General features: G+C 32.2%; 1 protein-coding gene across 1 annotated transcript in view; it reads right to left on the minus strand.

Annotated features, from left to right (window-relative positions):
- The window catches only part of MARCHF6 (membrane associated ring-CH-type finger 6), a 72,978-nt gene that overhangs the window by 11,762 nt on the left and 48,970 nt on the right, over positions 1-12,246 (minus strand). Inside the window, 7 exon segments of the mRNA XM_074279126.1 lie at positions 503-684; positions 2,868-2,937; positions 4,186-4,390; positions 5,914-6,051; positions 6,790-6,890; positions 8,439-8,558; positions 11,704-11,838. Coding sequence (XP_074135227.1) covers positions 503-684; positions 2,868-2,937; positions 4,186-4,390; positions 5,914-6,051; positions 6,790-6,890; positions 8,439-8,558; positions 11,704-11,838 — 951 coding nt within the window.

A 12,246-nucleotide genomic window follows, 5' to 3' on the forward strand; every position in this document is an offset into this window, starting at 1 on the left:
TAAAAATAAATTTTCATTTAATGAGAATGAAGCTTCAAAATAGGTTCTAACAATAAATCGATATAATAATTCTAGTTTCTCTAGAAGCTTCTTGAATTAGCACTGACTATAAAGAATAGATATCTAGTTTATAATGCTCTTTGTAATACTAAGCTCTTTTAGAATGTTACTTTTATTAGCAGAATTTTAAAATTCCTTCTTAAAAGTAATACTTAAAAAAACCCTTAAGATTTAAAATTATGATACTGCTAAGAGTATAAGTCAATTTTACAGAATATTAGTCTGAGGCAAAAAATTGGAAATTACATTATACATTCTCTTAAATGTCAAAGAGTAATACACATTAGTATTGTCTCTTAAGAGAATCAAGACACTATTCTCCAATTGAATCTTTTTTTGAAAAAGGAAAGTGACTGATGCTAAAACAGAAGGGAAGGGAAAAAATAAGTTAAAAAAAATATTCTTACCTATCACAATAATAAACCTTTTTATAAAAACTTACCATAAGAGACCACTCTTTAACCTTCTGAAAGATCACTCTGCGTCCCTGTGGCATCCATGCAACTAGAACTGTCACTGCCCTTATGGTTAACCAGCAGACATAAAGACCACAGGCAGCTGTGTATAGTTCATGGATTTTGGCAGTCCCCGTCCAAAATGACATTAACCATCGGCCAGCAAATACTGAAAACAGAAAGACTGATAAATGAGACATATGGCTAAGTAAAGACAATTATTATCTTTACAATGATATTAATAGGATACATTTTGTTAGTTTTTATTATGTTGATGTGTTATGACTATCCCAAACTTTAGACAATGTATCAATTTCTTTCATTTTAAAAAACTTCTCTTAAGAATCACAAAATGTTTGCAGAAAAGAACTAAAAAAATTACCTAAGCCATGAGGAAACTAAGAAACAAAGGGGCCAAATGAATTCATGATTGCTCTCAAATTCTTTTACATGCATGCCAATGTATTTTCTGTATTTTAGGTCAAAGTACTATTATAGGCTTTTTTTTTTTCCTGCAATAATTGAAACAATCATGCGTTAAGGACCATCCCTAAGTGTGAAGAGGCAGGTCGATTCTCCAAGAGCCCCCACAGCTGTGAATCATAACACATTTGAAAGAATTGCAAAGCAGCCTTTATTGACCGAGATGTTGCTTATGAATTGGCAATGAAATAAATTGAAGGCAAGAGGGAAGAGGAGAGAGGTCAGAGAATGCAAGTGCCTCTCAGTCTCCTTGTATTGCTATTATTCTCTCCCATGAATGGATCTATTCAGCTAGTCAGCTTCTCAATTCCTCTTCCTCCTCCTACTCCTCCCACACACGTCACTTCCCCCTCTTTGTCCCACCAATCAAGTCAACACAGAAGAGCTGGGGCGGGTCAACCTTCAAACAAGTTAAAAGGGAACTGTCCAATTGGCAATTAGTCTCACGTGCTTCATTATCCAAGTGCGTTGCTCAGTTCTAGCCCTTTACAAATTCCCAAAAGCTACTAGCAGGTTGCTCCCTAACAAATAGCGCCCAACACGGGACACAAGAAACAAAGAAGCAGCAGCAGCAGCACTTGAGAACTGTTCGTGAGTAGAACCCTCCCAAGAGAGGTCTTTCCGTAACCCGAAGGGAAGGAAAGGGAGAAGAGACCCAGTAAGAAGACTGATGAAGGACTTATGAAAAATGCTTTCTCTGATTACAATCCTACTTCTCTGTTTGTCATAAAGTTTGTCTTCATGACACCTCACAAGATTCAACAGCTACTGTAGCATCTCACCCTGCAACCATCCAGAAGAATAACCAAAAGAAAATCTCATGGACAATAGGCTCATGGGGTCAAGAAGAGCTGGACATGACTGAACAACAATAAAATGATCTTGGTAACTGATTAAGTCAGCCCAAAAACAACCTGGCTAAACACAGACAATATCATTACTAATGGAATCAGAGAACTAGATGATGAATTATTATTCTTTTCTGGTATGTGTTTAGAAATGATATTTCTTTTATAGAAAGGAGAGTAGGGAAGGTATGGAAATTGTTATTTCAGTTTGGAATTAAAAAAAACATGTATATTTTATGTAGACACACTTGCACACATATTTATACTTGTTGGGTCTATTGCCAGTTTATGTGTTTATTGCCCTACTGTTATGTTATAACATAACTTCTATTTCCAGCAACATCCAGCTAAGGTTACAACTAAGATTTCAAATTTAAGTTGTAAACTGGCTGAAACAAAACATTTTATTATTTATAAATAATCGCAAACTCACTATTGGAATATAAACCATTCCAAAATCATAAGAATCACTACTAATGAGCATTATGTATCTATGTAATAGACGGTAAAAGTAATACATGTAATGAAGTAAAAATCCAAATCGGCACAATTTAAAAAAAATGTTTCATGATTGCTTACACAACTTAAAAATACCATGTCCATAAAAAATATGGGTGCTGGTAATCTGATTTTTTTCCACAATAAATTCTTTCCTTGACCATGTTTTCCAACTGTCTGACATAAATATAGGTCAAAACAATCCAAGGTGAAAAAATCTTAAATGGATAATCCATATTGAATCAAAAATAAAAGCATCATTAATTGAAAATAGGATACACGTCTCCTCAAATCTGGCTAATATAAAACTTGAGTACAGCAAGCACAGCTTAATATCTCTATTTTTTTTTTTTTTTCCTTTCAAAGAGATCATCACTCTTTTGGTGTACAAGTTCTATTTGATCCAATATGTTATAAACACCACTTAAAAATCATATCTGATGAACACACATTTAAATACATTTCCTTTTAAAATAATGGCATTAAGCATAATTTTAGCTGAAGATTAGAATAAAAAACATACCTGGTAAAGTAAGGCAGATGAGACTGGCAATCAGTAAGGTTATACACATGAAGACAATCAACAGAAATATCTGTGATATAAAGCACAAAGTATAAACATCTTAAGAGTACTTAATTTATTTTATAACAAGCATTAAAAGATTGCTTGCAATTTTAGTTTTATATTAAGCTAACTCCACCACATGTAAAAGGAGGAAAAAATATTTAATGAAAATGTCAACTAGAAGTCAGACCAAAAAAAATGTCTATAGACTCCTGTTTTTATATAACCAGATACACTGACAAGTTATAGGCAACTGCATTTTTATAAAGAGAACATTTAAAATAAACTTGCAAAAGGACAATCAAGTATTTTCCCCAGCTGATTTATCTTACTTAAAACTAGAAACTCTAGTCTTTAACCTTGTAAATCAGTAAAGATCATAACAAGTTTTCCTTATCAAAAAGGAAAATTACTAACTTTACATACATTCCTGAAATGCCACCAATCCAAGTGTTTTCATCAGCTACTTATAGCAGGAATACTTAATTGAGAGTCCATGGATAAATGACTTTTCACTAACTTCCAATTAAAATTTGGCTTTTAATTCAACTATTTAAAAATATTATGATGAAAAGGAACCCATGGATCCACAGGCTACACTAGACTGGCAAAGGAATATAATAAATAATACAAAAAATTCTATACACATCATAACTGATTTTACTTTTTGAAATCATAAATATATTCTACTTATATGATATGTATGGTAAACACAACAGAGGTTATTCTATGAAAAAATGTTACTCAATAGTATGAACTCAAAGTATGGGATTTTGCTTTTACATAAATACAGTACAGCATAGTTTTAAATGAGTTTATTATACAAAATTAAGGATAAAAATTCTTAATTGGTACATTTTATTTAACAGCAAATTCAGGATTTCTTATAGAAGTCTAGTTTTGTTTTTAAAAATTCTAAGATGTTTGGCAGCTGAATTCTATAGTAATAAAACTATGACATCTTTTAACTGTGAATGACTAATTATAATGTAACAAATCCTTAAAAGATTTCTTTTTTTTAAGAAATTGAAATAATTTGGAAAAGCTTGAAATGTATACATTTTCATTATGCATTAAAAGTTCTACTATAATACATCTAATACTAAGAGGCTTTGAAAATTTGTTAATATACTACATTTAACCTTCAAAGGTATGACATACAGAACGGACTATGAAAGCCATAATGTTCAGTGATTACAAGAGCACTATTTCTTAAGTGAAACCTGATACAAATCTAAATAACAGAAGATTTCCAAAAAAAATTTACTATACCTACCCTGAGTGGAAATTTTAAAGGCCTACGGTAAGGCTGAAAGCCCACAGGTCCTCCTTGTTGAAGTATGGCTTGGTGGGCTGCATGAAGACCTTCTCCCACCACTGGAATGGCATTGTTGTTACGAGCATGCTGGTTGTTATTAGCTTGTTGGTTTGCACTGTTTTCATTCTCTTCTTGATCCCCAAGTAAGTAAGAATGAAGATCCCTAATAAGAAAAAGCTCCCTTTAGATCAAAATATAAATCAAGTCAAGGGGAAAGAATACAGAATCAAAGAACCATATTTATGATGATCTAATCTGATCCTACTAAAGTCCAAGTATCAAAAATACCCAGGTTCACCTGGCTGGCAAATGACAAAGTCAAGACTGTACCAGAGGTCTACTGACACAGTCTCATGCTCTTTCCATGCTACCATCACTGCTTCTAATGCAAAAGATAACATGGTAGATATTTTCTATATAGGTAGATCCTGCCACTGTTTCAAGATTAAAATCTCATCAGTACAGATATTAAAAATCACAACCTTTCTACACTGTGAAAGAGTAAAAAGAATCATCTGGGTTACCAACTTTCTAACCTTTCTATACTTGGCTAAGCTTATATTGACTGACACAAAATCCAGCAGAAATTCTTTGCAGAAATTAATCATCTCTAGTTTGAGGTCCAAAGACACAGCTTTCGATGTGAACCTAGGATAATTAGGTAATAAGTAACAGAGGTGGGATCAAATTTGATCCTCTTTCTATTTAGCAAACTTCTCCATGACATTTTAAAATATAAAATTAAGCGGTCTTTTTTTTTTTTTAAAGAGGAAGCTTAAAGAGTATGATTTTAGTAGACATCTATTCCATACCTTTCAAAAAATCATTAACTAACCTGAGTTGTATTAGTGGTATAAATCAGGCCTATTGTGATTCAGGTCTCTTGAGCATGAAAAAAGAAATTAATAATCTAAAATATGCGCAGAGGATAAAATATTTTTTATCTCAAGAGAGTACCAAAAACTAATAACTTCTAAAATATTTTCCTTCTATACAAAGAGATGTTAACCATGCCACCTATTAAAAGTAGTGTCATATGTTTTAGTGAAAGTCAAAAAATCACAGGATTTCTAAATAGATGATGCCTTACAGATCATCCAGTCCAACTCCCTCTTTTTCAAGATAAACAAACTGAGGACAAGAAAGACTAAATGATTTGCCCAGCCTAGGGACATATGGATAATAAATGGCAAAGAAAGATTATGGACCCAAGCTTCTAATTCCAAATCCAGTTCTCATTCTCTTCTACCACACTCGGTCAATGGGGCAATTCAGTTTTCACTTCAAGCTGCAATAGGAAACTAAATCTGAGAGGCAACATCTTTTCCAAAAATAATATTTACCACACAAATTTAGCTTAAAGCATGTAAAACAAAAATGTATAGATCATGTCAAGGCCTAAGAAACATTCACAAAACTAAAAAACAGTACTCTTAAGAAGAGCTATTTTAAAATAAATACTAACTCCCTGAAGGATATATGTCAAGAAATAATTTCCAAATAAAATAAATAAAAAAAAATGAACCTGAAGCATAAGAAGCATTTTTAACCAATATAATAAAATAAAATACTCAAATACCTTCATATACTAGTTACTGTCCTCAAGACTCAGTTTTGCCTATATAAAGTAATGAATAGAACAAGAAAACAAGTAATATAATAAAGGTGTCAGTTGTTTATACTCACAACAAGTATCCTGCTGTAACAGTCCATGCTCGGACAAGACCCTTCAGCCACTGTCGAGTGTGTCCTTGTTCAAGTAAAGCTGGCAACACCACCTGTAGCAGGAGCAGCTCAAGAGACAGTTCACTCACTGGGGCATCACTATAACAATAAAAAAAGCAAGCAAACAAAAACAACTTGATAAATTATAATGTAAATGTGTATTAAGTTGATCATTACTGTGATATAATACAGATTTGTTAAGTTCCTAATTCTTATTTCTATTAAAAGGATCTTATGCAGTAATATAAGACTATTAGAAATACATGGTTTTGCTAATTTTTTCCTTCTCTTGGAAGTTAAAACAATACTTTTATAAATTCATACTAATTTCTTTTTGTGGAAAAGACACTTTTCTAAATTCATGAAAATTCCAAATATAAGAGAGAGGCCAAATGTAATTACATAACATGTCTTGGTTTAGTTCTATGGAATGGCTTTTTTCCTTCTCTTTTCAAATTTTTTGTTACAAGGTATCGTTTTTTTTTTTTTTTAAGTTTTAAAATAAGACCATTTGCAAAATGATACTATTAGGAAATAATTAAGTATCATTTTTTGATAATTAAGTATCATTTTTTGATATACAAAATTGATGCCACATACTATGTTCTGAACAATTTAATATTAAATAAATGATTTTATTTTAAAAATTTATTTTCTAGAAAATGCATGAATATAGTAATGTTTCTCAGTTCTAAAATTTCCCAAAATTTAAGTTAACCTCATGAACTTACCCCTCCCCCAGAAATTTTCATAAGAAAAATCAACAAAATAAAAACACAGAATCAGAATGCAAAATCCACATTTTGAAGAAGGAAATTTCAAGTACAAAAAGCTTACCTGTACAGCATGACATTATATGGAAGAAAATTGGGCAACAGATTCTTAATAATACGTATAGGGAGCCACAGCATAAGAAGGACAATGGAACCAAAGACAATCTGCAACAAATAAAATGACATTAAACTCTAACAACTTATTTGAGACAAGTCAAACCTTTAAGATAAAAAAGTTATGATTAGTTTTCCAAATTATGCCAGTTTGTAAGAGTCTAATGTCCTTTTCTTTATAATCAGGACCATATGGAAAGATGAATTATACTTTATCAGATTGATCTTAAAGAGGAAACTAAAGGTGGTATGTATGTGTGTGCACGTGTGTATGAGTGTGTGCCTCTATCTATCTATCTATCTATCTATCTATCTATCTATCTATCTATCTATCTATCTATCTATAAAGAGAGACAGGCAGACAGACAGCAAGAGAGACAGAGAGATGTGACTGTGATCTTGGAGTCAAGATGAGTTCAGTGCCAGTTCTGCCTCTGACATATAATAGCTGTGTAATTAAGTATAAAATACTTTTTAGTAGCTCATAGATGAGCAAACAGTCTTCATCAATGGAAGAAATTTGCACATCAGGAGCAGTGAAAACTAGTAACAAAGATAGCAGTCTCATCTAACACTGGCTGTATCACCCTGGTCAAGTGAACCTGTTTTATTATTTATAAAATGTGAATATTAATGTTGGTGTTCAGCGATTTTTCAGTTGTGTCCAACCTTTTGGGACCCCATTTGGGGTTTTCTTGGCCTGAATACAGAAGTGGTTTGGCATTGCTTTCCCTAGCTCATTTTACAGGTGTGGAAACTGAGGCAAACAGGGTTAAGTGACTAACCCAGGATCATAAAGCTATTTAAGTATCTGATTTCAACACAGGAAGATGAGTTTTCCTGACTCCAAATCCAGCACTGCCAGCATCTAGATGTGTGTGTGCATGTTTATGTGTCTATGCAGCATAGTGGATAAATAACCAGCTTTGGAGTCAGTAATATCTAGGGTTCAAGTTCCATCGCTAATAAATTGGTAATGAAGGGAAGGAAAAATTACACAAGCTCATACATAATTCTCAGTGTTGCTCTGAATTGGAAAAGGTTTTCTTACTGAAAGTTTGCTACAATAAAGAAATCACAGACCCAAGTCAAAAAAATCTGTGGTACCTACCTCATAAGGTTATAGGGCTAATCTATAATGTTTTGTGAACTTTAAAACACTATGCAAATTTCAACTATTATAACTAATTTTGCATTTACATTAAAGAAACCATTTTGTTTTTTATCAATGTAATAATTTTATTTTTAACAGAGAGCAATAAGTAAAAATAAAATTATGTTCTGTTGTTTTAAGGGAGGGAAAGTCCCTTGTGATATAGCTGAAAAAAAGCAGTATAGAAAGAGTATAATAAATGTTAGGCAAGCTATATATGTGAAGCAGGGGTTCTCAAACTATGGCCTGTGGGCCAGATGTGGCCCGCTGGGTTATGGCAAATGGGCTGAGGGGTGGAGACAGAGTGTGAGCTTTTGTTTTTACTATAGTCCGGCCCTCCAACAGTCTGAGGGATAGTGAACTGGCCCCCTATTTAAAAAGTTTGAGGACTGCTGATATAAAGAGTGAAATGTTATTTTAAGAACTAAAAAAAAATGTTTCATTACCACTGACAAAATAAATCTTCGGAGATGTCTATAAATGGGCAAGTGAATCATTTCTTGTACTGGATTAAAATCTGGATCATTCAAATTTCTTAGAAACCACAAGACACCAGGTCTCAGCACCTATAAAAAATAAATTCAAAAATGTAAAAATGCACTTATCAAGTTTTCCTGATACACTAGGTTCCAATTAATGTGAATAATAAATTCCCAAAGTGGGCACACTATTTGAATTAATATTGTGTTTGATTAATTGAATTAATTCAAATCAATCACAATATTTTACATAATTACAACTTTAAATAATATGAATTTGAAGATATGAAGCCACTTGAAGAAAATAAATTATTTGCACTAATCAGGACCTATCTATATATGCATGAGACAAAGTAAAATGGAAAAATAGGGGGTGAAAAGCTCTTATTATCACTTTGGCAATTTGTGAATTAAAAAGGATTTATTCAGCCCTTACTATGTGCTAAGCACTTTACTAGGGATTCACATACAAACAGTGGGACAATATTATCTTTCACCTCTTTTTCCTTTCTCAAGAATGAAGAATATATACCCTTTAAGTTGTGAGAAACGTGACAATGATAATATCAACAAAATTGTTCCTCTACAAAGAAAAGGGGGGAAAAAATGAGTTTATGCTAACAGGCATCCTGAGTCTTATTTAATGAGCCAGCATAGATTAATAGTCAATAAGCACAAGGTAAGTTTCTTCCTTGTGCCAAGCAACACCAGGGATAGTAAGAAAGGCTAAAGGCAATCCTTGACCTGGAAGGGATGGCTATCTTCTGGCAATATCTAAGAAGGTTTGCAGGGAACAAAGGCAAACTCAAAAAAGCAAATGGAATTCTTGATACATTTTTCTTTTTAAAATTTAACAAAAGGGCTTTAAAGAATGACCTCCAAATCATACACTCTGATTTGTCAGAATTAAGAACTCAAAAGTTTTTTGTGAAGTATATTCGAAATAAAAGTACATGTAAAATTATAAATATATAAACTTACTATTTCCACTTCATAATCTGATGCTGGGGCTTAAAAGGTTTGCAATTTCCCCCCCAAGTTTTTAAAGTTCATTTCAATTCCTTGATATGGTATATCTATATTCTCTGGGTTCCAGTTTTTGAAAGAAGCTCTCTAGTGAACTACTTACAGCTGCTTTCAGTGTGCTGTCCAGAAGCAACAACAGAAGAATCAGGCCTATGATGAAACTCTTTGCAATTATTTAGGATGCAAATCTAATGCAAACTGCTAGGAGCTTGTTTGGAATCAACAAATCCTTAAAATCTGAAAAGACTGTCAATGGCTACAAACATGGTAATCTGCTGGTATTTTTTGTACACGTGGAAACGTATATCTGAATTTTACCATAGTCAGCATATAAAAACTTTATTGTACTTTTTTTTTTAACTTATAAACTGTTGGACTATTTAGTTTTATAATATAGCCAAAGTCTGTCAATTCCCCTCTGTTTTCAAATACTATATACTGAACAAGAACATCACATTAATCTTGAGTCCAACCAAGCACAAGCTATGTTAAAATTCATTAGAGATTTCTAGTATACCATATCTGGAGCATAGTCTTTAATGACACTGAAGTCTTTTTTAAATATCAAACACAACTGACTGAAATGACCCCAGTCACTATAAAAATTAACTAAAACAACATTTGCATTACTTAAAACTTCTTCCCCTCCTTATCTTTCCTTATCAAGACTTGCTCTTTGAGTTATTATGGAAATAAATATTCCAATTTGCATCAATGATTGGGTAAGGGCAAGAAGACAGTAGCTTTCAGTGTAGCAACAGAGTCTTGAGCAACGAGAAGCAGAGGCTATGGCCAAGCTCTACAAAGCTTTACTTTCTCTTTGTGGTGACTTCTATACTTTCTACAAGTTTATGTTACAATGGAAAAGAGATAACATGATGAGAGGAATGTTGGCCATGGAAGGGAATTTTGGTTTGAGAATTTACAAGGATGATGAATTTAACTAATCCACAAGAAAATCAAATGACATTCCCTTTTCTGAAATGATACCAATATTATTTGGAGGGCCCAGGATTGGGCTGGAGGGCAAATATTATCCTGATGTTCAAAATAAGAGAATGGTATTTCTAATCTACATTCCAGTAAGCTTAACTACAGTTTTTGTGGCAAAAATTCTAGACCATATTTTCACTTAAAATGTTTTTCAAAAAACAAAAAACAGAAAACTAACATAGTTCTTCTGGGAAGACAAAAGATTTCCAAAAACCAAATATTGCCAAGAAAAAGATATTGTATTAAACTATAATTTTCAAATTAGGCTGCTTTAAAATGTCCAATGTTGGTTGATTACAAGGAAAGTGGTCATCCCTAAGCAAAAAAAATAAATTAATTGCCTAGTAAATCATCTAGTAAATAAATTACAATGAGAGGTGATACTACTTGCAAATAAGCATTTTGAGAGACCTGTTTCTAGTCTTAGTACCACACAGAGAAGCTATTTGATTTTGGGTAAGTTTTAATCTTTTGATACCTTAATCATATTAACTTAAAAATATTTTGTGGTATTACTTTAATAACTCAACACAAAGAATTACCAACATGAGAGTTCACAGAAGTATTGAACTAAATCAGATGGAGTTTTGGGTTTTAGTCTTCCTTCTGTCATGAGTGTCAAACTGTAGACTGAACTGTTTTGGAAGATATTATCAAGTCCTTCATATAATCTCTTCTAAGTCCTCAGCCACTGATATTCTTATATAAGTAGCAATTACTTTTATGCTGGTCTTTTTCAAATTAATTTGCATACCATTAGTACTATAATACATGAAAACCAAATAGTTCATGAAATGTTTCTTGCTGACTTTGATGAGACTTATTCTACTACCTTTTTTTCTTTACTTCTCCAAGGAGCAACTGTGAGTCATCTTTATATTTTAGTTGAAACTTCCTTTTTTCTTGTGGTTTCATTCATAACAAAAATGTTAAGAATGATAAAATTCAGCTGCTCTAGCAAAATGTGTACATGGGTCAATGAACAAAGATCTTCCATTAATAGTACTAATAGTCAAACTGAACTTTTAACTCTTAGATAAACTCTATGGTCCCTTTTAATGCTCAAGTTAAGCTAAATTCACATATCATTTCTTGAATGGGAAAAAAAAAAAGTTATTAATATACACAAAAACATCCATAATCCTTTTGGGGAAAATGGCAGTGATACTTTTTACCAATTAACAATTTAATAACTGTTTTTCTGAGAACTTACCTCTCTTAGTAAAAGAATGAAAGAAGCAAAGTAGAAGACATAGACCATTCCCACTAGCCAATGCAGAAACATCGTGGTTCCTGGAGCAGACTGAAAGCTCAACTCTCGGTCTTTCAAAGTAGCATCAAACATTTCCTGAACCAAAGCAGAAAATAAAATAGAAGCAATTTTTTCTATAGTTTAAATTTGCCCAATTTACACATTTCATTTTTTTTAAATAAAGGAACAAAATAAAATGTTTTTATATATATTTAACACATTTTAGACCCAAAATTCCATTCTATGTCTCAGTATTCACATCTGTTATTTGTAACAGACTGGGAAAGTGTTCTAGAGACTCATAAGCAAAATTTAAAATGGCTTTAAATATAGAGAAAATGTAGTGTTTTTCCAAAGGAAAACTAAAGATTATGTGCTAATAATATATTCACATGCTTGGCAGTATATACAATACCACCTAAGAATAACATAAAATAAAAGCCTAGCAAATTAAATAATATTTTGTTATAGTTCTGTGATGGAAAACGCTGATACAACAAGTGA

The sequence above is a fragment of the Sminthopsis crassicaudata genome, chromosome 1 (genome assembly GCF_048593235.1).
Source record: "Sminthopsis crassicaudata isolate SCR6 chromosome 1, ASM4859323v1, whole genome shotgun sequence".
Lineage (NCBI taxonomy): Eukaryota > Metazoa > Chordata > Mammalia > Dasyuromorphia > Dasyuridae > Sminthopsis > Sminthopsis crassicaudata.